Here is a 27454-nt window from a genome sequence, read left to right on the forward strand (position 1 = left end):
CCCTGGTTCACATAAGACGATAAGACATAGAAGCATTTTTACCTTTATGCTGTAGGTATTTCATTGTACAAGAGCTGCTGTTCTGCTTTCAGCCTGTTTGGGTTCTTGTGGAAGATAAGGGTTGATGTGGAATGTGTGCCATCCAATTAGCGGGAGGTTTTCATGGTCAGAGACAATAAGGTTGGGCTTGGGACTTTTGGTATAGAGGAGGTGAAGAGAGAAGACGCTGGGAAGAACCAGTAGTAGCACACAAACTGGTGGGAGACCTGATTGTTCGAGATGGATTGCGAGAGCAACGTTCGGAAGGTGGTGTGTGCTTTCACGTTGACCGAGCGCCCAGCACGTGAGTGACAGAGAAATTCAAGATGAGCTCCAACTTGTCCACATTTGACTGTTTAATTAAAATGGGCCCTTTTCATTTTGTTATTCTTTACAAACCTTTCAGTTAAGATTCATAAATATAATACCTTTAATCACATGCCATGTCCTTTCTGTTAATTCATGGCATTATTTTGTAACGGGGTAGACAATGACACAGCATCTACACAAACCGAGGTTTGGGGTGGGATCAAGTACACCTCAATCTCACATGTTTGGTGGAGATGGAGGTTGTCTTCCCTGGACTTGTGCAGCCAAGGAAACCAAGGTGGCTTTATTGTGGGGGTATCATCCAGGATTGATTTTGTTGGATGCATTAGATAGATAGATAGATAGATATACTTTATTAATCCCGAGGGAAAATTGGGTTTCGTTACAGCCGCACCATCCAAGAATAGAGCGTAAATATAGCAATACAAAAACCACAAACCACATTGATCCAGTGGGTTGTGTGTTTAAGTCTATGTTAAACAATTGTCTGGTAAAGTGATTATGATACATAGTTATGGATGATGCAGGGGTGGAGAGGAGGTTTGATAATACGACAGAAAAGACTGTGTTCTAGTTCAGACTGGCACTGGCGTAATGGCAGTAGAACTGCCTGGTTCTATTGGAACCCTGGGAGAGGGGCAGCCATAGGCTGTTCATAATTCCCAGAAAGAGGGGTGTGAAGCTGAGTGTACCGAATCAGAAGCCACGTTTCCCACAGCTGGGGCAGAGATTTTAAAGACATGTTGCTCTTGTTTCTGCAGATCGAGGGGAAGGAGTCGTCTGATGTAGAAGGTCTAATGAGTCCTCAAGCGAGGGCTGAGCATTCTGAGTTGGTAGTGGCCCTTACCTCCCTGGTGAATAAATGGCAAGATGCCCAGGTTCAAAGTCCCGGCTATTGTAGGCTCAGCCTGTTCTCAGGAATGAAGCCCACCCCTAAAGGAAATAAGAGGAGATATGATCAACAGGTTAGGTTCTCCCAATTCATGCCTGGAGACAGAGTCTTCATCAAGAATTTGGGGCTACTTGGAAGCATAAGTTGTCTGAGCTTTGGGCGATTATGCCCTATGTAGTGGAGAGTCAGATGCCAAAAGTACCAGTTTTCCGGGTGAAAACAGAGGATGGGAATGGGCCTGTCAAGATTCTCCATCAGAACCACTTTCTACCTCTGAGACAGGAGGTACATGTTGACCCAGAGGCCTGACATGGGCCCTACACGTAGTAAGAGGGCTCTGCGGCAATGTGGTGAGACTGAAGGACCAGCAGCGGGAAGGATTAAACTGGTGCCTGCCCCTGAATGGGATACGGACTCGAAGGATGAGGAACTGGGGGTGTGATATATGCTGCCTTTTGCCAACTCCCCATTAACTGGCTGATGAAATTCCCAAACTTTCTCATGCTGAGGCAGGTGAAATGGAGGGGAGCAGCAGTGCTCAGGCAGGCTTGCAGCTGGGCCATGAAGGGGGGCTGGGCTCTAAGGTAACTGGGGATGAAGCTGAGCTCAGCCAAGTGGCAGAGGGATCTGAGTTGCAGGAAGGCACGAGTGATAGACCGGGGGGAGGCCTTGCCTTATAGACCAGAAGTATCCCAAGTAGTGTCTGAAAGTGAAGATGTAGATGATGGGATAAGGAGGTTTCAAAGAGTCAGGAGACCCCAGATAGGCTAGCCTACGTAGCACCGGGGAAAAAGAGGGTTGTGACTATCCCCCCAGTGAGATATGTCACTACCATTTACAAATGGATTGGAGGTTCTGACATTCTGAAGTTCTTTTGAAAATGCTGTTATTAATAGTGGGATGACAAATGATTACAAAGTCATGAGGACGTGACTATTTGTGGTGGGGGAGGAGTGTAATGCCCTGGCTCACATCTTTACTGTTATGCTGTAGGTATTTCATTTAGCAGTTCTGTAAGAACAGTCTGCTCTGCTTTCAGCCTGTTTGGGTTCTTGTTGAAGATAAGGGATGATGTGGAATGTGTGCCATCCAATTAGTGGGAGGTTTTCTTGGTGAAGGACAATAAGGTTGGGCTTGGGGCTTTTGTTTGAGAGGAGGTGAAGAAAGAAGACACTGCGAAGAACCACTTATAGCATACAATCTGTTTAGAGACCTGATTATCTGAGATGGATTGTGAGAGTGACGTTCGGAAGGTGGTGCGTGCTTTCACATTGACTGAGGGCCCAGCGCCTGACTAACAGAGAAGTTCAAGATGAGATCCAACTTGTGCACATTTGACTGTTCAATTAGAAAGGGGCCTTTTCTTTTTGTTTTTCTTTACTAACACATCAGTTAAGATTCATAAATATAATTCCTTTAATCCTATGCAGTATACCGTCTGTTACTTTGTGGCATTAATTTGTAACAGTGTAGTAAATGACACAGCATGCACACAAACAGAGGTTTGGGGCGCCTCAGTCTCACGAGTTTAGCCGGCCTGGGGGCGGCTTCTCTGGACGTACGCAGCCAAGGAAACCAAGAAAATATTTCACTTTGGAAATACAAAAGGCTCCATTCCCTCAAGTCTGATTCTCAGGGAGTTCTCAGTGCCCACAATATTCCAGCCACACTCCACGATGACTCTTGATTTAAATAATGGGAGGCTATAAGCACCTTTCCTGGAGGTGCAGATGTGCTTCAGATTGCTGGCTCCATTGGAAGTTCTCCCAAAAATAAACCCTGTGAGAATACACTGCCTCAGTAAATGCACACAGCTGGAGAAGTCATTGGAGCGAGGTGAACAAACTAATGTTGGGTGTGACCTACAGTAGAGCAAAATTGTATGTGTTATTTCTGCATTACAGTCTCATCACTTACTTCATTTCTTTTTCCACTATCATCTGTACAGGCTGCCATACTTCCCAAGAGATCAACACTGACTAGGCTCCATTTTATCAATGCACCACAGAAAGCATTTCCACAGGATGCATAACATGGTACGGCAGCTGCTCTGAACATCACCACAAGTAGCTGCAGAGTTGTGGGCGCTGCTCAGCACATTCTCTCCCATCGGGCAGAAGATACCTGAAAGCACATCCCACCACCCTCAAGGACAGCTTCTATCCACCTTGTACCAGACTTTTGAATGGACCTCTTTTACAATGCGATGGATTTTTAACTTCATAATTTACTTTGTTATAATCTTGAACTTTGTTTATTTGCACTGCCCTTTCTCTGTAGCTTTTACACTTTATTCTGCATTGCTATTGCTCTACATTGTTTGACCTTAATGCAGTGTGTAATGATTGATCTGTATGAACAGCATGCAAGACAAGCTTCTAAGTACCTTAGTACATGTATCAATGAACAACACCAATATCAATACTAACAGCTGTGAGGAAAAGAACAAACCACTGAAGGAGCTCAGTAGGTCAGGCAGAATCGATGGAGGCAGAGGGTTGTCAGCATTTCAGGTCAAGACCCTGAGCTGTATACTGCAACCCCTTCCATCACTGCATTACCTTTCCATTACAATCATTAGCTGCAGGAATTAATGATTAATACAAACTTTATTATCCAATTAATTTATGTCAATGATAATTACAGTGTAACAATCAAATAATCAGAGAAGCATAAAACCCAAAGTCCAGATAATAACAGAGAAAATAATGAGTTGAGAATGTCCTTCTTCATCAATATTACTAAGAAGCAGCAGATATTAAAAGTAAAGAGTTAATATAACTACAGTTCTGTGCAAAACTCTTAGGCAGCCTAGATTTTATATACAAATTCTGTTTTAGAGGTTTATTTTTCTCTTCTGCATTAGTGTGTCAGTAGAAAGGAGCAAATTTTAGATTTCTAAACATTCATTTTCCAAAAAATTAAATGTTACCAAGAAAAATTGGTAGTTCTTTGAAGAAAATAACATATAATAGACGACCTTTCAGATAAAAACCTGATTACTTAGTACGTATCTAGCCCAGTGCATGATTAAATCAAGATAACAAACAGGATGCTAATGATCAATAACAAAATGAGTTGAATGCACTAAACTGATTAACTGAAACAGAAATATGTGTAGAGAAATCAAACTGGACGAAGGACAGCCAAACTAAAAGGTGAGATTGTGGCAGATGTGGGAGCTTAATCTTCAAATCATCGATTCTTACACCATGGCAAGAATGAGTTTAGTAATGTCGTGGTTTCTCGTTTCTCACAAACGACAAGGAGACACAGAAAATTCTTCAAGACGTTTTAAACTTTAATTTGAAAATCAAAGCTGAGACAATCAGAAAGCTAGTAGCTGACTGCCCGTCGAGGCTTGTATACAGCATTTTTTATAGCAATTTTCCTATCTTAGCTACATTGTCATATCCAGTCGGCCTGTGATTACATATCATCAATATATCCGCTCTCGACTTTCCACTATTGTTTTACTCCCCAACTTAATTATGTCCTAGTTTATATTTTAGACCATATGTCCTCTCATCCCTAACTACAGTTATTTCTTAATTAGTCTTGCATTGACATACTGCCACATATTTCATCATCTTACTCACCACTGTTATCTTTCTACTTGGTTTCATTCTAGTTCTCTTCATGAACTAACAGTGAACAGATCAAAAATCATGGCTACATAGTGAATACCTTCTATGAGCTAGCAGTGGTTACATAGTAAATATAGAAAATACATTGTGTGCATTTGAGTAAATACTGTAATACATAGAAAATACAATGCATGCATTTGCATTTTCCAATATAATCTACCCTTTGAGACCCACAGGGTCTCATACAGAGAGAGAGGACTGAGAGTCTATGCACAAAAGCTCAAATAAAGCCCCGCATTTACTCCCAAATTTGGGTTAAACTATAATTTCCTGCGCTTAGGACTCAGAGTGTTCTCTCCCTACCTCCCTAGGCTGCTGAGCCAAAAACTCATCCCTTCATAACTGAGACAGGGAAAAAGACTCAGGAGCCTTCACAGTCTAATCCCCACATATTTCATCTCTCTCCTGTTCGTCTTGCGTGTCTCGTAGACTGTACGAATACATTATCGGTGCTTCTTTCTCCGTAGGGCTCGACCCAACAATTTCCAGGAGGATCAGAAACCGTTTCATTGCAGTACGCACTACAAGCGACTTGAGGCGTGGAAGAAAACAGCACAGAATGACCGCACAGCTTAGCAATACAGTACCGATGGTTACTGCAATCTTGGTCAGCCATGCTCCCCACCCTCCTAGTTTACTATTTAACCAGTCAAAGAACTGGTGTCCAAACCCCGCATTTTGTTTAACTTCCTTTCTTAGATTTTTCAGTTTATTCATTGCTCTGGTAAACAATACCTCCGGACTAGTGTTATTCGGTATAAGAATACAGCACTGCTCCCCAAACATTACACAAACCCCTCCTTTCTCTGCCAATAGCCAGTCTAGTACCTGTCTATTTTGCCACGCCACTGTACTGGTTGCATCTAGCTGCTGTCCCAAAGCCTCTAGTGCATCATCAGTGTAGTTAATGAATCTCTGTTGGTTATAATATATATACTTTATCCATTCAACATTTTTGCTAACCCCTATCACAGGTGTAAGTGCTTCCCAGCCCGCAGCAATCTCATTTCTTGCCTTAAACTCGTTAGCTATACCCCTCGGCTGCCCTATACTGTCGATCCGAATCGTCAGGTCGGGATCATATTTTCTCTTCCTCCATTTTAGTGTCTGTTGCCTCAAGGTGTCAAACTGTATTTCAGGGAACACTACAACTTCTTGAATCAGCATAACATGCGTACATGTACCCGCCCAATTAAGGGGAAGCGTGGATCTCAGACACCCCCTCCTGTCCACACAGCCACCAGGTATCTGCTAACGGGATGGTCTGGGAGTTCAGTGCATCCTCGGGCAGAGGGGTACCTGTCTGGTATCTTCGGCCTGGGGTTACATCCCAAGTCTTAACACAGTTGCCGCTGAAATGCCCAACCGAGAGGTCACCGGTCCGCGTGAAACAGTCCTAACTCAACTGTTCCTGCATTTTAAGCTTTTCCAATGTGGGTGTCTGGCTCCTTTTATTTATAGCCCACGGTCTGCTGTAATTACAGTTAGAGGCAAGCTTATTTTGATCAAACTGCGAGGAAGCCTGGTATAACGTACACCAATAAGGGCACATTGGTGTGTTATCAATACATTTCTGAGAACAAGGATCCGTCCCGCTACAAATTCCCAGACTGCAGGTCTTGACTATACTTGGACACTGCCCCCTCCGCTCCTTTCGCCATTGCGTGCAGGTGGAGGAGTTACAAGGCATGGGGGCTACGTGTTGCACCGGACTTGCCCTTGAGCATAGATAACAATTCTGTCTCTTCATCATCCCTGCTGTATAATTTGCCCATTCGTACCACATGTTCTGGTACCATGGTATGGAGGTAACCATTGTGCTCCTCTTACTCCTTTCTCTCAGGTTTTGTGGGATCCTAACAGTCCCATGCCACATCTGCCAAATTAATGGTCTCCAAATCTGCACAAGAGTATCTGAGTGTATCATCCCGGGGGGCGGGACTGGTCGCCCCCAAGTCATCCCCATTATCTGAAAGAGTACTACCATCCATAACCCCATCCTTAGGGTCTTCGGGCCTGTCCTCAGGACCAAAAATTTCCCTTATTACTTGATCAAGTTCCTGCGGTTCAGTGTCAGCTTCTTGTTGCTCTTGTCTGTCCCCTACTGTTTGTTCCTCTTCACCACTTACCTCGGGTGGCCCACCTGACTGTACCTGCGGGACTGCTCTAGTGCAGTGATTGAGATGATACCAGGTGGAGCGTCCTTCCACTTGAACTGCGGTGGGTGGTGCTTTGGTTACTGTAAAGGGCCCTTCCCTTCTGGGTTCGTTCCACTTTCTTCGAAACGCTCGCACGTAGACCTAATCGCCTGGCTTGATTGGTCCTTCCCCTTGATCGATCTCTGGCTCTTTCTGTTTTTCCTGTGCATACATAGACTTATGTATCATAGTTAATTGCCGCATGTATTGTTTTAATTCCAATTCCACTTGTTCCAAACTAGGCCCTTTATATGGTCCTCCCCACTGGGGTACTGGCATGGGCCTTCCGGTTAGCATTTCATGCGGTGTTAGACACCTCATCCAATTAGTCTGCATGCGGTAACTCATTAATGCTGACGGTAGTGCATCGACCCAGTTGAGTTTAGTATTTGTTTAGTTTGGTTTTTAAGGTCCCGTTAATTCTTTCCACCATACCCTGCGATTGAGGGTGATACACACATCCGAATCTCTGCTTTATTCTCAGTGCTTGCAGTACTAACTTGACCACTTTTTGGATGAAAGCTGAACCATTGTCTGAGCTAATTTCTGTCGGTATCCCAAACCTTGGGATCACTTCGTTTGTCAGGAATTTCACCACTGTTCCTGCCCCTTGATCTTTCGAGAGTACTGCCGCTACCCATCTGCTGAATCTGTCGATTACCACCAACATGTATCTTTTCCCTCTTACTGTTTTTATCATGTCTACATAGTCAATCACTAGGTGTTTAAATGGCCCTTCAGGTACGGGTATATGACCTATTGGGGTTGTAATTCCTTTCCGAACATTATTCTGCGCGCATACCTCGCACTGTGACAACACATGGTCTACTGAAACCTGTAAATAAGGCGACCAAAATCCATCCTTCTTTATTTTCCTTATTACTTCCCCCCCTTGCACAATGATCCATCCCATGTGCTTCTGAAATCAGGATAGTCAGTAAAGGGGTGGGAGCTACCAGTAGGCCATCTTCCGTGGTCCATAGGCCTTCTGGGTTCTGCTTGGCCCCCCTTCATCTCCACAGTGTTTGTTCTGCCAAAGTTGCCTTTCCCTGTATTTCAATTAGGTCCTCTACCATAGTTTCCGGCACTAGACTTACCTGGGGTGCGATAACAGCGGATGTACACCCAGACGCTTTCCTGGCTGCTTCATCTGCAGCTTGATTTCCCTTTGTTACTGCATCGTTTCCTTTTTTATGTGCCTGGCATTTTACTATAGCCAGTGCTTTACGTTTCATCAGTGCTTTTATTAGATCTAAAATCTGCTGACAGTGCTGTATGGGATCTCCATTGCTCTTTTTAAAACCTCTCTGTTTCCACACTGCCCCAAACATTTGACACACTCCATGAGCATATGCTGAATCTGTATAGATATCTACTTTCTCTCCTTCCATCATTTCACACGCTGCAGTCAAAGCTCTGATTTCTGCTAGCTGGGCGGAGCACGGTTGGGGACGTGCCTCTATTCTGATGACCTTGAGGTCGGCCTGATCCTGTTGCACTACTGAGAACCCTGCGTGATTCCCATTGTGATCCCTGTAACAAGAGCCATCTACGAACAGGACCTTTTTATTTTCGTCCTCTAACGGTTCTGATCGTAAATCTGCTCTCAATTTAGCGAATGCCGTTGTTTTCCCTACACAATCATGGAGTTCTCCTTCATACCCTAAAGGGACATAGTCAGCTATGTTACTGGTGGTGCATCTCCGTATAGTTATATCTGGAAATGTCAGTAGCATCTGATATGCTGCTATCCTAGCTGGTGTCAACACGAATTTCCCTCTTTCCAGTAGTTCTGATACCTTGTGGTGTGTGTACAGAATCACAGGATAGCCCATGGTTACGGATGATGCCTTTTCATATGCATAGTATAGTGCCGCCAATTCCTAATAACAAGGTGGGTACCCCTGAGCCACCTCATCCAGTTTCACACTGTAGTATGCTATCAGTTACTTTGCTTTACCTGTGCCAGTCTCCTGCGTTAGAACTGCCGTGGCATAACCTTCCTGTCGGTTGGATACGTACAAATGAAAGGCCTTCTCGTAGTCAGGCAAAGCTAATGCTGGGGCTGACAGCAATTCCTCCTTTATCGTATTGAAAGCCAGTTCCGCCTCCTCATTCCACTGTAGACTACTCCTCAAGCTTGTATGTCCTGCTTCCTTCATTATTTTCCTTAGTGGCGTTACCATTTCAGCATATTCCCCAATGTAATTTGAACTATATCCTGTCAGTCCCAGAAACGTCTCATCTGCCCCACTGTCTGGGGCTTGGGAGCTTTAGTTATAGCCTCAATTTGATCTGGCGCTATCACTTTCGCTCCCTTGGATATCACTCTACCTAGGTATTCTACCTGTTGCTTACAAAATTGCAGCTTCTTTCTAAATACCTTATGCCCTCCATGCGCCAGTCTCTTTAAAAGGGTTACGGTATCCTGTTCACACTGTCCCTCACTTTCGGAGCAAATTAACAAATCATCCACATACTGTATTAATGTACTTTCCAACGATATGCCCTCTAGGTCCGCCTTTAACACTTGATTAAATACGTGTGGTGAATGTTTAAATCCTTGCGGCATTCTAGTGTAGGTATACTGGTTGTCTCTGTATGTAAATGCAAATAGGTACTGACACTGATCTGCCAGGGGAACGCTGAAAAAAGCCGAACACAAGTCAATCACTGAAAAATAGTCTGCCTCTGGTGGAACATTAGTCAAGAGCGTGTGTGGGTTGGGAACTACCGCTGGCCAGTCTTCCACTACCTCATTCACCGCTCGCAAGTCATGCACCAGTCTCCATTTAGATTTATCCGCTTTAAGGACAGGTAACAGTGGGGTATTCCATGGGCTGTCTGTCCTTTTGAGTACTCCTGCCTCCAGTAACCCCTGTATCGTTGGCGCTATTCCCTCTTCTGCCTCTGGTTTCAAGGGATATTGTGGTCTCCTGGGTGGAACTGCTCCTTTTTTCAGCTTTATTTCTACCGGACTGGCTGTTCTTATTTTCCCTACATCCGTGTCATGTTGTAACCACAGAATAGATGGTAACCTATTCAGCCTGTTATCTCTCTGCTGGCCTTCCTCCTTTCCCAATAACATCGGGTGTGGTTGGGGAGCTACTTCGACCTCCTTTGTTGTTCCTATTATATCTATATCTACCTCTATTTTAAAGTAGTCGTCGTCTCCCGATACCCACACCTGTGGCATAATTTTCCTCCACACCGCTACGGTTCCAGCGCGCTTTACTAAGGGTCTTAGGTCTTTAGACTGATGTCCCTCATTTACCAGCAGCGTTATGTGGGGCTCAGCTTCCAGTATCCTGTACCATTTTTCCAAGAAGGTATTCCACCTGACTTGCAGGGCTGCCCCTTGTCTCCCAATTATTATAGCTTCTCCTCCTAGGTGCTGCTAGTTGCCTGCCTCCTTGTGCCATCTCTCCCCTAACTCTTTATTCTGAGTTTCATCAAAAATCACTGTGCAATGTAACTCGGATTTGGGCGCTACGGCCTGGGGCAATATAGCCTGCACGCCCTTTTTCCATTTTTTCCCAGGTTTCCCAGATCTGATCTTCTATGTCTCCTATCCAAAAGACATTAGCTTTCTTGACTTCCCGCACTAGTAACTGAGCATTTACTCTTTCCACACTCAACCCACTCCTGGTACATTCTAATTTTAATTCTAGTTTTAATAGGGCATCTCTGCCTGGCAAATTCGTCGGAGTTCCTTTGGACACTAATATCGGCAAAACTATTCCTTTGCTGCCCATCCTTAATCTCACTGGAGCTGTACATTGTGTCAACTGCGTGACCCCCGAGAACCCTACAGTCTTAATAAATTTTCCTGACATGGGAAGGTGAAAGGCATACTGCGGCTGTACACAAGTATACATGGCTCCAGTATCTATCATCATTGGTGTCAGCTGCCCTTCTAACACAACCTAAACAATGGGTCCCTCTTGCGCCTCCCTTGCTATCACTGGGCAGTGTCCCTTCCCACCTGGGTTCTCTGGGCACCCCTAGCGTCGTGCATAGGGGTTCACGGGTCCACTCGGGCCTGCGGGGACCGGTCCTTGGCTAGACTGTGGTACCCATCTCATTGGTTCCCGCTGGTACGTGACGGCTCATGGCTTAAGTAGGCAGTCCCTTCTCATGTGTCCTGGCTGGTTACATCCCCAGCACAATCTCTATATCTCTCTTTCCCCTTGTTTCCTCACTGGTGCTTCCTGTCCATAACCTCTCTGCCCCCCTCCTTGGGATTTCCAGTCCTGTCTGGACTGCTGTTTAAATTTATCCTGTTCCTGATAGGGCATTTGTGGAAAAGCTCCCCCAAAGACGTTTATTATTGGCATGGGGTTTTCTGTGCTCTGTCTTACGGCACGACCGGTCCCTCCATATAATTGCATTTCATTTATTTCAACGGCTGTGCTCAAATCGGTTACTGCTGGCAGCATCTTTTTGCCTTTTTCTTTTTCCTTCTTTTTAAGTTCTTCAAGCTGCATTTGTATCAGCTTTCTTTGCACTTCTTCTTGCTGCTCAGTCAACTTTCGTTTGTCTTTTCGATATTTCTCGACCGCATGGACTACGTGGTCCCTGAATTCCTGTGGGGTCTTTGACATCAGTCCAACCACTTCCTCAAGTTTAGACTTAACTTGGGGAGGCATTGCATCCAAAACAGTATTTCGGAACGACCAGGTCATAAACGGGTTGCCTTCCACTTCTTCTTCAGTTTCCAGTCTCCACCTTTTCAACTGATTTTCTATATAGGCTGCTGGATTTTCAGTGTCTCCCAGTGGATCCCCTTTCATGGCTTTGGGGTCCATTTTGGGTGGATAGAGCTCCCTGAGGGCCCCCCATACCCTCTGCCTCACTGTGTCAAATCTGGCCCCGTCAATCAGTGTGCTGTCCGCATTCTGTATGCCAGCCGCTTCCATCATCTCTTGTAGTTTGAAGGTTCCCATCAGCCTTATCAGCAGCGCCTTCAAATCTCCCATAGCCAACATTCGTCCCGTGGTTTCTTCCTCAAAGGCCCCAATCCACTTCCCTGCACCCTCATGTAGGCTGGGCGGGGTGTTTTTCAGCCCTTCCAGGTCCTGGGATCCCCAAGGAATATACTGTACTTGTCCCAATCCTTTTACTAAACGGCATTATTCTCCCTTTCCTTTCCCACATATCCCGACTCTCCTCCTCGCCTGACTCCCCATCTGTTTCTGAGCACATTTTTACTGGCTGCCACATGATTCTTTCCAGGGTTTCCTTTCTCCCTTGGCCTCCTCGTGGAGTTCTTCCTTTCTGCCTTGAGCTGGCATTTGCTCAGGCCCATGTGAAATCCTCAAACTCCCGTTGGAAATTCAGTCTCCGCTTTAATTTCCTAATCTCTCCCTCTGTTTCTAATATCTGCCTTTTCACTCTCTCTTTTTCCCCCTCAGGGCTTTTATCTCCGATCCTCTGCCTACACTCTCTCGCACCCTCTCTTTCGCTACTTAACTCTTGCTCTCCCGACAAGTCACCTTCAGCTCTGGCCTGTTCAGTTCCGTGCTCATATAACAGAGATTTCTCTTCATCCCTTTTCGCTCATAATTCCTGTAACCCTTTGATCTCCTCTTCTATTTCCCTTTTCTCCTGTTCTATCTTTGCCCTGGTTTCTTCTATTACCGTCCGTAGTTCCTCCTGCTCCTATTCGTGATTCTTTCTTTCCTCCTCAGTATCCCAGACTTTAATTTCTCCATTTAGATCCACTCTTCCTGTTATCATCGGACACTGCTTAAGGGTTTCTTTCTCATAATAGGGAGGAGGTTTTTCTACATCTTTCAGGTCTGGGTATAGAGCCGAAGCCGACTCCCTGTTATGCTTTTCCTTTTCTTTATCAGACTGCTCCTTTCATTTCTCAGGGTCTTTTTTACTTACTATTAATATACTTCCCGTCTTTCTTAACCTTTCTCCCTCCATCTTGTTCCCTTTTTTTCTCTCTTTTCTTGGATTTATCTTTGGGTTTGTGATTTTTAATTAGCGCGTCCATTTCCTCACATAAGCTTACATCAAACATTCCTTCTCTTGGCCATTTCGTGACCAGATTTTTAGTCCTTTTTTCCCATTTTTCTGAAATTCCCGCGATCTTACCTTGGCACACCAGGAATATTCTGCTCAATATTTCTACTGCTGTTCCTTTCTCTGTCATGTTGTTCTCTGTTTCCTTTTTTCTGTTATGGTATTTTTAGAATCTCACATTTTGCTTATTTAATAATACTATTTCTCTAACTCTCTTTCTATGCCTAGCCTTATGGTTTATCTCACCAGTGTCTGAGTTACCTATTAAACTATCCTTATCTCTTATTATGTTCTGCCCGTGCAGACCCCTACTTAGGGCGGTATCCACAGAACTTCTCCTTTTGTACCTCGCCTACGCAGATCCTTACACTTCTTAGGGTGGTATTCACGAGGAGTTTTATTTTCTTTCCCTGCCCGTTCAGCCCTTCGTTTCGTGCGAAGCGGTATCCACAGGGACTTACCAACACCACATGGAATTTTCTTACTTAACATTATTATTTTATTCGTACTTACCCCCACTGCAGTGCTCTTGATTAATCCTCTGAGCCTCCTTTTATCCCCAATTCTGCCAGATTCTTTGGATCGGAGAGACCCTTCGGCAGTTGCTTCACACTTCTGAGTCCACGAGACCCCCCAAAACCAACAGAGTTCTTAGTCCGAATTATCGTAAAAAGCGCTCACCTTCTTTCTTTGGGTGCACCCTTAATTCTGTTAGCCCCGTGAGGGTCCCCGTGCGGGTCTCTATCCGATCCTGTTTGTGACGCCAATTTTGTCGTGGTTTCTCGTTTCTCACAAACGACAAGGAGATGCAGAAAATTCGTCAAGACTTTTTAAACTTTAATTTGCAAATCAAAGTTGAGACAATCAGAAAGGTAGTAGCTGATTGCCCGTCGAGGCTTGTATACAGCTTTTTTATAGCAATTTTCCTATCTTAGCTACATTATCATATCCAGTCAGCCTGTGACTACATATCATCAATATATCCGCCCTCGACTTTCCACTATTGTTTTACTCCCCAACTTAATTATGTCCTAGTTTACATTTTAGACCATATGTCCTCTCATCCCTAACCACAGTTATTTCTTAATTAGTCTTGCATTGACATACTGCCACATATTTCATCACCTTACTCGCCACCGTTATCTTTCTACTTGGTTTCATTCTAGTTCTCTTCAGGAATTAATAGTGAACAGATCAAAAGTCATTGCTACATAGTGAATACCTTCTATTGAGCTAGCAGTGGTTACATAGTAAATATAGAAAATACAATGTGTGCATTTGAGTAAATACTGTAATACATAGAAAATACAATGCATGCATTTGCATTTTCCAATAGTAACAAGACCACAAGCTGGTCATCCTGCGTCAGCAAGGTCTCTCCCAAGCAGAAATATTGTGGCAGACAGGGGTTTCCAGATGTGCTGTCCAATCTTTTCTGAAGAAGCACATAGAAACGGGGCAAGGTTGATCAGAAATGCAGTGGTCAGACACAGAAACTGAGTGCAGGAGACGGGATATACACCAAACTAATGTCCCTTCTAACTAGGAAGTCCAGTACTGCTAACAGCTCTGAACACACAGAAACTACTGGAACCCAAGCACACCCCTCAATAGTCTGGAGAGGTCATTTCAGAAATGTTCAAGGGAGAGTTGCTGCCAAGAAGTCATTCCTTCGAAGTGGAAACAAAGCCAAGAGCACAAAAACACAGGACGGCTGTGCTGTACAATGGCAGCAACTACTCCGGACTGACAAGACAAAATTTGAAATTTCTGCCTCAAACAAGAGGCAGTTTGTTCATGGAAAAGCTGGAGAGTGATATACGGATGAGTGTCTGCTACCAACAGGAAAGCATGTCAGAGGTTCCCTGCATCGTGGGGCTGCATTTCTGCAAATGGAGTTGGTGATCTGGTCAGAATTAATGGAATCCTCAGTGCTGAGAAGTACAAACAGATTCTGATCCATCATGCAATACCATCAGGGAGGTGTCTGATCAGTCCTAACTTCATTATGTGTCTAAGGCTTTTGCACAGTACTGTTTTTTAAAAGTAGAAGATAGGTTCCTAAGATTGCAATAGTTGCTAAAACTTCCATATGTGAAAATAATTTCAAATCGAGAAGAAGGAAGGTCATTTTTAATTTTATTATCCAGTGTCATCTATGCAGGAAAATGTCCACCCATTACATAAATCCACACAAATTTCAAATTCTTTCAGGCTATAAAGCTGAAAATGATTTCCAAAACAAATTACTTCAGAAGTGCACTTAATTCATTGTTACAGGTTTGTAGTTCTGTCATCTGAACAGATACATTAGGTTGCATAATTACAAACTGATCATAAAAAAGCTTTTATCTGGTTAATATACCCTGATTTTCCAGGTGTTTACTCAGATTGGTGTGTGGATGAGCCCAAAGCGCTGTTCTAAAACACGATAGGTAAAGTGAAGGATTGCATTGTCCCAAAAGTGCTGTAGGCCTCACTCTTTTGCCTGTTGTCCAAAGGAAGAATTCGGAGAGTTCAGAAGCTGGAAGAACCATTCGCAGACTCCTTGCCTACTTGTTCACTTTCTGAGACTCCAACAACCACTCGCTACTTCTGGAATGTGTTAAGAAAAAAGAATAAAGTCAGCTTTTTGTAAAAAAAATCGAACATTACAACAAAGATAAATACATTGAATGCAAAAAATGGGGACAAAGAAGTATGCAGCACTTTGTCCCGTAAACCACCCACTAAGCTCCCCCCCATCATCACTACTTTATCATTTCCTGTCAGTCACTTTATGTACAGACAGTCTCGTACATAGTGTCACTTTATGTGCATAAGCTGATAGAAACATAGAAAACGTACAGCACAATACAGGCCCTTCGGCCCACAATGCTCTGCCTAATGTGTACTTAATTTAGAAATTACCTACTGTTACCCATAGCCCTCTAAGCTTCATGTACCTATCCAGGAGTCTCTTAAAATACCCTATTGTATCTGCCTCCACCACCATCGCTGGCAGCCTATTCCACGCACTCACCACTCTGCATAAAAACCTTACCCCTGACTTCTCCTCTGTACCTAATGTATTTATATTTATTGTATATTTTTATTGTGTTCTTGAACTTACTGTTGTTATTATTTTTGTTTTGTGATATGAAAACATGATTATTTTTGAGCTGTATCGGATCTGGAGTAACAATTATTTCATTCTCCTTTACAATTGTGCACTGGAAATGACAATAAGCAATCTTGAATCTTGAAACCCTCAGCATGGATTTATTCAGCTCCAACACCACTAATGAAGTTGACTCCATCAATGACCACGTCTGATCAACTAGCATTCTTTTTCTCCAGCACTGGTACACAGTGGGTGCAATGTGTATCACTTACACATTTACCCTTAATTAGCCTAGACAATGACAGGAGCCTCCAAGCCCATAACACAGAGAAGGAAAAGGGCAGCAGGCCATGGAAAGAGAACCATTTGCAGATTCTCCTGAAAGCTGCACTCAAGCCTAACCTGGAAACAGATCACCTATCCTTTACTCCCACTGGATCTACAACTTCAATTGCCCCCATAACAGCATTGCTTTGATTATGAGTAAGGCAAAGGTCTTAAACCAACGCCAAATTGTTTGAAGCATAGGGTGTTGGTATTCTAAACACTGCTAATCAAATGCTCTTGGCATCACTAGTATTTTAGAGATTATAAGTCTGCTATTATCAGGAATAGGATTTTCATCTCTTGGAACAAGTCGTAAAGAAAGTATAAGAAATATGTCTGTTTCATGCATAAGAATACACATCAAAATCTAATGCAATATCTGAAGTAGTGCTAATCAACCCAGTTCTGCCATTCGATTAACTCATCTCTGATTTTAACTCCTCCGTCAACTTCAGATCCACCCCTTGCCAAACCAAGTACACTGATGTTGCTGTGGCTAAATACCCCGATTAGGAATCTAGATATCTGGACAAATAATCTGAAGGTATGAGTTCAAATACCATCCTAGCTGCCATGGAATTTAAATTAAATGAATAAATTAGAATCTGGAAATAAAAAGTGTCCAAACTGATTCCATCTATTGGAATCACATTTTCCCACATTTGGTCCAATACCGATACATCTGACTTTAGCTTCTCCCTCTCAAACTGCAGAGTGATCACTGCCTTGCTAATGAAATACAGTTCACTACACAAAACCCAATCCAGCACTGTTGCTCCTCTTGTAGGTTCATCTATAAGCTGCTCTAAAAAGCCATCTCATAGGCTATTTACAAATCCCTTCTTGAGGGATCCAGCACCACCCTGATTTTCCCAATCTACCTGAATATTGAAATCCCCATTACTATCATATCATTACCACTATTACACAACTTTTCTATCTCCCATTGTAATTTGTTCCCTGCATCCTTGCTACCGTTCGGAGTCAGATAAACAACTCCCATCAGAGTCTTTTTACCCTAACAGTTTAACTCTCCCCACAAAGATTCTACATCTTCTGATGATCCTATGTCAGCTCTTTATAAGGATTTCATTTTACTTTTTACCACCAACCAGGTCACTGCATACCCTCTGTGTCACAACCACGGATTCGGCAGCGCAGTAGATACGGCAACTGCGTTTGTGAATTTGCATGTGCGACCTAAGTATTATTTAACTGTTATAGTACTTAACTCCATACTTGTCACTGTAGTGCTTGTCGAGACGGACGGAGCATAGCAACGCTTTGTTGCTGTTTTTGCTTTCGGCATTCCCTGAGATATTGACTTTCAAGTCAACTGACTCTGAAGACTAGCGATATTCGTTTAATCTTTAGATGTCCTTTTCAGCCACAGTGTAGGCTTCGTGTTCTTTTTAAGAGTTTTAGTTGATGGCCCTGTCTGGCCAAGTGTTTGTTGTTTATTTTCCCTTTAACACTGTTCGTATTAAAGTCTGTGGCCTATCGACCTGCTTCAGTGTCTCTCGCTCCACAATTGGGCCATATCCGAACCTGGTAACACTCTGTCCGTTTATTGTGTATCCTTGGATGTTAAGCTCCCACAACTCAGTTCTTTCTAAGGATTTTCAGCTTTCCAGCTCCCTATATTCTCTCTTAAGGACCTCCTCTCTTTTCCTATCTATGTTGTTGGTACCAGTATTTACCATGACATCATGACTTCTGGCTTCTCCCTCTCCCCCTTTAGAATGCTGTGGGCCTAATATGAGACATCCCTGACCCCGGCACCTGGGAGGCAACATATCATTTCTATGTCTCTTTCACATCCACAGAATCCCAAGTCTGCTCCTCTATGGAATCCACTAGCACTACTGCATTCCGCTTCTTCCCCCTTCCCAATCGAGCAACAGGGTCAGACTTAATACCAGAGACCCGGTTGCTATGACACCCTTCCCCCACCAGAAGTATCCAAAGGGGTGTAATTATTATTGAGGAGAACGGCCACAAGAGTACACACAGGGTTCTTTTCTCTTCTCCTGACAGTCACCAGGTATCAGCCTCTTGCAACTTAGGGGTGACTACCTCCTATCTGTCACTTCCTCATTCTCTCTTATGAGCTGAAGGTCAACTAGTGCAGCCCCATTTCCTCAACATGGTCCCTTAACACCACTGATGGAGTATAGTGTAGGGAGGATATAATCATGCACTTTGATAGGAGTGAAGGCATAAAAATTCAAAAATCGGAAGTGCAAAGTGACTTGGAAGTCCTCTTACAGGATTCCTTAAAGGTTAACTTACAGTTTGAGTCACTGGTAAGGAAGGCAAACAGACTCCAACGAGTGTTCTATTTCTGCTGGTTTGACAACAATTTTGAAGCTTGATTTTGTATTTCACCGCATATGTATTACTACATTTGGTGTTTTCTTCTAATTGAATTCAATACTGGAATAAGATTTTACAGAATGAGAGAATAATGCCATTCAGCCCATTGAGCTTCCCAGCTCGCAATTTAGCTCAATCCCGGTTAGTAATACTGTCCAGTCGTTTCTCTACAACCCATTAAATTTATTCCTTTTAGATACTTAACCAACCCTTTTTAGATCTCTAGAATTAAAACTCTGTCAACTATAACCCTTGCAGTGTATTCCAGATGCTAAACACTCAGTGTGTAGAAAATTCTTTCCTATGTTAAATTTGAAACAATACCCCAAGAGATGAGTTAGCAGCTTTGATGAACAAGCAGCACTTATATTGTGCTTGACATCACAGCTCCAGATATCGATCAACATCACAAATCTAAATGCAAATCATTTCTGAACCAAGTGAGGCAAGAATGTAAAGACGTTAAATATGGTAATAATCATTTGCCTCACTAATCTTATCAACTATTCTGTTAGTTACAGCAACTCAATTTTCATCCCATTTCATGACTTTTTTTACACTCCCAAAAATTAATCTGATGAGAAACAACCTCCATTTCAACTATATTGTGGGGTTCTTAAGAGAATACTTTCTTGAGAAGTACAACTATTGCAAAGATTTGTCTTAGTTATTTTTCTGGATAGTATTTTAAGTATTATGGTTTTCGGCTAATGGGAAGAATATCTTTCAGTGTTCACTATGAACACTGAAAATAAATCATAAGGAAATACTAATAGTTCGGAGGCAAGAACATTAAAATCTCCCCATGCAGCTAAATATCTTTTGATGCACATAAATTACCTGTGAATTATTCATATTTATGTTCAAGTCCATGGCCGTTGCACCCTGTAGTGAATTCAGCGCTTGCTCTTTCCATCGCAATTGCTCCTCTTCTCTCTTTACTATCTCCAGTTCTACCTTCACTGTTTGGTACAGAGATTCCAGATCTGCTTCAGTTGTTGATGGCTTTCTCTTCAGTCCTGATCTATTCCAATACACCAAAGCTTCAGTAATGAGTTGATGTTTCTCCAACGATGGAGCAGGCATGACACCATGTTTAATTAGGTATTTCAATATGTCCTCGTGTCGAACCTTCCTGCGTTTCAGGAGCTCTTCTGCACTTTGGCTGTGGTTCAGAATGACACCGATGAGGTCTGCAAGAAAGTTCAAGAATATGTCATTTATATGCACATAAATACATAATCTCAACATTTGATTGTAAGTAAAATAAAAAAAGGAATTATAAGTACAATAATTAGCTCACCAAGGTAAATGAGAACGAGAAATTAAGATGCTACTGTAATTCAACTAAAAAGAAAATACCCTGATTCTGCACACAGTGAGGGAGAAATATGCCCACTGTTGCCAGGTTTGCTGCCTCTCAGCTCAGGGGTTGAGGTTCAATGCTGACTTCCACTGCTGTCTGTGCAGAGTTTGCACTGTGACCAAGTGGGTTTCTTCCTGGAGATGGATTTCCTTCCGAACTCCACATGCAGACTGGAAGGCTGATGGGTCACCCTGGTGCGTGGGTAAATGGAGGGATCTGGAGGGAGCTGAAGGGAATATGGGTGGGTTAAAGTAGGATTAATGAGTGTAAATGGGTACTTGATGGTCAGCACAGACATGTGAGGTGAAGAATCTTTTCTTTGTTGTTTGACGTCTATTATGCTTAATGACACAGACAGACATTTTAGAGCAACACACACAAAAGGCTGGAGGAACTCAGCAGATCAGGCAGTATCTATGGAAAAGAGTAAATAGTCAACGTTTTGGGCCGAGACCCTTCAGCAAGACTGGAGAGGAATGTGAGACGACAGAATAAGAAGGTGCAGGGAGAGGAGGAAAGTGATAGGTGATAGGTGAAACTGGGAGAGGAGGAGAGGGTGAAGTAAAGAGCTGGGAAGTTGATTGGTGAAAGAGATAAAGAGCTGGAGAAGGGGGAATCTGATAGGAGGGGACAGAAGACCATTGATGAGAGGGAAGAGGGAGGAGCACCAGAGGGAGGTGATTGCAGGTAAGGAGATGAAGTGAGGGAGGGAAACAGGAATGGGGAATGGTGAAGGGGGGAGGGAGGAGGGGTCATTACCATAAGTTCAAGAAATCGGCTTCGAGGCCAACCAGACAGAATATAAAGTGTTGATCCTCCAACCTGGGTGTGGCCTCATCAATACAGTAGAGAAGGCTATGGACTGACATGTTGGAATACAAGTAGAAATGAAATGGGTAGACACTGGGAAATCCAGCTTTTTGTGACAGAGTGAAGGTGTTTGTTCAACCTTTCTCTGTAACTTGGGTGCTGGAATCCAGGTAACATTCTAGTAAATCTCATCTGTACTCTCTCTATTTTGTTGACATCTTTCCTATAATTTGGTGACCAGAACTGTACACAATACTCCAAATTTGGCCTCACCAATGCCTTGTACATTTTTAATATTACATCCCAACTCCTATACTCAATGCTCTGGTTTATAAAGGCCAGCATACCAAAAGCTTTCTTCACCACCCTATCCACATGAGATTAAATAGACTAAATAGTAAATAGTACTCTAATTTAAACATGTGCTTAAGAGCTCTGCTTTCAGATTTTTTTCTCTTCTTCTGCATCACTGAATATACAAAAAATGAACTGAGCATTCATTGCAAATACATCATTTCTGATAAAATTATGTATGGCTGCATTGGTACAATTACTGTGCATTATCACCCCAATATTCTGGGTTTAAAGTGGAGTTTGATAGCTTCTTGATTAGTAATGTCGTCAAAGGTTATGGGGAGGAGGTAGGAGAATGGAGTTGAGAGGGATAATAAATCAGCCATTATGGAATAACAGAACAAACTTGATAGGCTGAATAGCCGAATTCTGCTCCTATGCCTTATGTTACCTTATTGAGATTCATTTACTTGCAGGCGTTTTCAGGAAAAGAAGCAGAACAAGAAAAAAAGCAGATTAAGAAAAGGGTAAGAGAAACTAACTAGCACTTAATGCACTTGCACCTACCCAATCATACCCTACTATTTTCTGGCCTATTTCATGGAATATAAACACAGAGGATTCTGGTTAACTGGGACATATCAGGGTCAGTACATTCTGCTCCAATTAAGTAGCTGCCCCAATTAGCTGAAGTTTCATGAAAATAGTTAAAAAGGTAGAATAAAATCAAACCACCATTTAACTTAGAAACGAATTACATATTGAAATGAAATATAGAACAGATTAGAACACTACAAATACCAGTACAGTAGTATAAAACCGTGTATTAGTTCCTAATAGTTATCACAAAGGACTTCATCCGGTAAATACACTGCTGTGTTCTTTTTACTGACTGTAAATAAACAAAATCAGGGCAAACTGTATTGCCTTCATGCACAGTCAAAATTTTTTAAAATATCAAAACTCGCTACTTTATGATTCTCCGACTATCGGCCCATAATGCAAGCAAACGCAACTACTTGCATGATTTGTTCTTTTTCAGACGCGGTCTGTGTGTGTGTGTTTTTGTTAATTCTAGTGTATTTCTTTGTTTTGTGGGAGTCTGCAAGAAGATGATTCTCAGAGTTGGATATGGTAGACATACTTTGAAAATAAATTTGCTTTGAACTTTGTTTTGGAATGTCATTTTCCTTGTGTCCTTCACAGTTTCTGCCCATTATTAATTACACTTGAAGAGGTGTGGATTTGCTACCTTTGTCAATAATTTACTTCCTTTTTCAACCATTAGCTATTGTTTTCAACCAAGTTAACTACATTTTTCAACCATTGCAACTCTTGTGGTGAAGGGTATCCCAAAAACTTCCAGGATTTGGTCAAAGCTTCAGAGAAGAAACACATTAATTATAAATCAGCACAGTATGTGACAAGACAAAGATGCAGAAAGGAAGCAGAAACTGTTGTGGATCTCTTTACCTTCTGCCATTATCCTTCTAAGTGACAGTGGTGGATTTATGAGATACTGTCAAAGAAGACCTGGTAAGTTGGGGAAGTATATTTTTTAGATGATACACTTTAACTAACATTCAGTGTTCCAGAGATGGAGGAAGTGATCAGTGAAGGTACTAATTAATCTCATCAGGGAAGTGGCAAGTATTGCATCACATGCCTCAGCTGTGTTTTGCTAATGCTGGAAAGGCTCTGGGAAGGTATTATCTGAGTCATTCTCCACAGAAGATCAACCTTCTGAACACCTCTTGTGGCCATATTCATTTGGCTAGCTCAATTAAGTTTGCAAGATGTTGATGGTGAAGTATTTCGTGAAAGTAATTGACTGTTTTGTTAGAAATGATCAGTGGCATTCACTTCTCTAATATAAGGAGAATTTATGAATGGTGCCGAGGTTTTGTCGCAGGTGAGGAGTTATGGATGAAACTGAACGTGGCACAATCATCATCGTATATCTGCATTTCTGGAAGGTCATTGATAAAATCAATTGAAGGTTGTGTTGAATTCACTTTCTGATGAATATGTATTATTCTGTACACTGGTTACTTGTCGGTCTTTGTGTGTAGTTTTTAATTGATTCTTTATTCTTTGTATTTCTTTGTGCTACTGTGAATTCTTGCAAAGAAATGAATCTTAGTGTAGTATGTGGTGACATATATGATAATAAGTATACTTTGAGTTTTGATCTTTGAACTCTGTGCACAATGCTTGTAGTCGAAAGTTGCCATTGGAAAAACATGGGTAATTTGATCTAGTGCTTTGAGTCCTGCACACCATCCCTCCCACTCAGCATAACTCACTCTTGAGATTAGGAAAGTATTCTATACTGGACAGTGGCGTGAAAATTTCTGTTTTACTTGAATCTGGTTGGAAATTACTTCTGAGGGCAATTAAATATTTATCACTTTAATGTGTATGTGTTATCATTGAAAGTTCCGACCATGTAGGAACAATCCCTGAAGGAGACTAGTGAAGAAATTTTTTGTGTCTGTCTCTGTATCGAGGAAGTATTTTAAATCCATGTTTATTAAATAACTAAATTTTAATTTCCCAGTTTCCAATGTGGCAGTCAGACTATCTTTTTAATAATCAATTTTGAATTCTAATTATTAGTCTAGCTGCTTAATTATAATCAGAGGTTATTTACAACTAAAACCTGCCATGGAACTGTGCATAATATTACCTTAAATGCATTATTTCAATATGATGGACAAAGCAAAATTTAGTTGATATACGCCAAGGCTTATTTTATGTTCAAGATTACAATAAAAAGCTAGCACACATAACTAGTGGACACGTTTAAGGTTAAATTGGATAGCTATATGGACAGGAAAGGAATGGAGGGTTATGGGCTGAGTGCAGGTCGGTGGGACTAGGTGAGAGTAAGAGTTTGGCACGGACTAGAATGGCCGAGATGGCCTGTTTCCGTGCTGTAATTGTTATATGGTTACATGGTTAGCCAACAGGTACTCTGAAACTGAACCTTATAGTTCAAAGTACATTTATTACCGAAGTTGAGATTTGTCAAAACAAAGAAACACCAAAGAACCCGTTGAAAGAAAAAACCCACACAAGACCATCAAACATGCGGAAAAAGTACCAAACTAAGCAGCAACAAAAAGCGAACAAACAATATATATAACATTAAACATCAAACTGCAGAATCCCCAAAAGTGCATCCACAACCATGAACCGCAGAGGCAAGTGAAGCCGGTCCAGGAGCCAGTAGCTACGGCCACAGCTACCGAGTCAGTAAATTCAGTGCTGTGTCTGTCAGTGGCTGCAGGTCACAACCACAGATCCACTTGCATGGCGAAGGGCCTCAATCAAATCGCACAAATATAAAGCATTTTCAGCACTGAAGACATTAAACACCAAATTGCAGCCAAAAGTGAGTCCACAGACATGAACTGCCAAGGCAATCAAACCTTCTAGCGTGGGAACCGAGACTCCAGCACCTTCCACAGGCAACACTGAGAAGGAGACCGGTCAAACACAGGCAGGTGGCACAGAAAACCCATTCGTTTTCCATTCTCATTCTCATTGAATTTAATCTTGCTCAACACTTTAATCAGAGTGGAGCAATGGAGCTAACCACGGGTTTGTGTTCTGCTATTAGGAATCAACACAGCAACCCCCAGCTACAGCCACAGCTGCATTCCATGCAGAATCCCTCAGGAAATCACAGGAGCGTTAGATCATTCAGTTGTCCCAAAAATACATTGTTAAAAAGGGAAGTTACAGGCTGCAAACAATCACAGTTCAGAAGAAGTATATTTAGCAGAAGACGAGTATCCAGTAGTTTTGTAAACTGTCTACAAGATGTTGCCGTTGGTCATTGGCACCATCTTGCTGGAAGACAATTATATGCTAATTATTCACCGCATATAGTACTGGATAAGTTAGGGCAGGTGGCCTTGTATAGGAATGTTGTGAGTTTTTGAGAAAGTCTATTAAGATTGAGAAAACCACATAATAACAACACAACAGCGTAATTTTAAATGAGAGCATTCTGCTCAGTTCTCAATGTAAAAATTATTTTTCATCAACGGAAGGTCCAAAAATGATTAGCAAATGTCCAGAGGACAGAAAATATTCAAGGCATCCTCAATATAATGGTCAAATGATAGACATTCACAGCAGACATTTCTGGGGAATTACATTTTGGCCAGGTCTTGGTACACCATCAAACACTTTCTTACCAAGATCTCAGTATCTTGAACTACCTTTCAAAATGTTATTTGAAGGAGAACAGTCCAACACGAAAAGGCTTTAGAGAGCATGTTTTTGATTCCGTACTGTTATAATCTATTTGTGATCTTTGTGCTAGAAAAAATGGCATATAAAAGAAAAAGCCCTCATGTTTATGATCCTTAAAAGTCAATGACTTCAAAGTTAAGGAAATCTGGAAGAAATTTTGCAATGACCTCTATTTTTAGAAGAATATTTTTCTATTTTTTTAGAAAAATATATACAGGTGTACATTCCTTTATCCAAAATTCTGAAATCCAAAAAGCTCCGAAAACCGAAGTTTTTTCGCCAACAGCTGACGTCACTCAGGTGTGACGTGAGGGCACTAGCAGAGGATGCCAGACGTCAGTTGTGGCTCAGCGCTCATACTAGTTACACGTGCATTTGCTGTTCGCTGATATTTTGTGTTCACTGTTGAATTTGTGTTTAATTTCACTGAGAAAATGTCAAAAAGAGCTGCAGATACCCCTATGGGTAACAATGAGAAAAAGAGAGGGAAGCATCTATCATTATCAATACTGCAGAAAGTGGAGTTATTGCAGAAGTTTGATTGTGGTGTGTCTGTGTGGCGTTCTACTGAAGAAAATAGTGTCGGAACTACCACTGTATATGATTTAAATAAACAGACACAAGTGACTGAAGTTTTATAGTGATAGTGACAATAACGTTCTACATTTATTCCAATAAATCATTTACCATGGGTTTGATTCAGTTCATTTGAAGCTGTATATTTTTATGTTTTATTGAATGTTTTTTTTGGAAATAATTATTTTTCTTATCATTATTCTCTCAACAATACAGTATAACAACTATTTACATAGCATTTACATTGTATTAGGTATTATAAGTAATCTAGAGATGATTTAAAGTATACGGGAGGATGTGTGTAGGTTTGGAGCGCTGCTGGGTCCTAAAGTCTACCACACGGAGACAGGTTAAATAAGGGACTTGAGCATACGTGGTTTTTGGTATCGGGGTGGGGGGTCTGAAATCTGAAAAATTCTGAATTCCAAAATGCAACTGGCCCCAAGGATTTCGGATAATGTATTGTGGACCTGTATTTATTAGAATGCCAATAAATGTAACAAATAAATATCTGTTCTTTTAACTGTTCAAATATGGCAAGATTAAAAAATCTAATTGATTTCTTTAAATACACATAAAACTTCATCGAGTGTAAACATGCAACTTTACACAAAAGGTTGATTTCAGATGCCAAAAATAGTCTAAAGAGTAAACAAATCCAATGATGCAAGAGAGAGAGTGATACAATTATAAACAATTATAATCTATTTGTTACATAGAATTCGGCCTGATTGTACTTACCTGCTGTAGTTAACCCTCCACGGACTATACTGTCCTTCAGTCCAAGCAAATTAGAACAGCTTAATGATTTTAGGATTTCAGAACATCCTCTTCTTTGGGCCTGTGAAAAAGAATACATGATTTTTCTCTCTCCGAAATGAAATCTCTAAGGTCACCAAGAATTTAGAGTAAACTTTGTTGGAAGATACTCAGTAATGTGCCACAGTGATCTCTAATTGGCTTCGAAAGCATCAACACGTCAGTCAGCGTATTCGGGAGATTATATCAAAGTGAAACAAACACATAATCAAAAGGAATAAGGGAAATCGATACAAATATAAATCAGCTGATATAAACAGGGAACACATCGAGATGTAAGGCTACAGAAATTACAACTGTTTCCTTGTCGACAGGCTTCAAACAGGCAAAAGATTATTGTAGAAATTGAGGCTTCTGGAATCAGAGTCATTGATAGTT

At 41.8% G+C, this 27454-nt stretch overlaps 1 protein-coding gene across 1 annotated transcript in view; it reads right to left on the minus strand.

The window, feature by feature from the left end:
- Positions 1 to 14714: 14714 nt before the first annotated feature.
- Positions 14715 to 27454, minus strand: part of LOC134347897 (uncharacterized protein C3orf38-like) — a 31958-nt gene continuing 19218 nt past the window's right edge. Inside the window, exons 3-5 of the mRNA XM_063050490.1 lie at positions 26999 to 27098; positions 19786 to 20138; positions 14715 to 15734 (exon numbers count right to left, since the gene is read on the minus strand). Coding sequence (XP_062906560.1) covers positions 15729 to 15734; positions 19786 to 20138; positions 26999 to 27098 — 459 coding nt within the window. The 3' untranslated portion in view covers positions 14715 to 15728. The remainder of the gene's footprint in view (positions 15735 to 19785; positions 20139 to 26998; positions 27099 to 27454) is intronic.

This window comes from Mobula hypostoma, chromosome 6 (assembly GCF_963921235.1).
Source record: "Mobula hypostoma chromosome 6, sMobHyp1.1, whole genome shotgun sequence".
Classification (NCBI taxonomy): domain Eukaryota; kingdom Metazoa; phylum Chordata; class Chondrichthyes; order Myliobatiformes; family Myliobatidae; genus Mobula; species Mobula hypostoma.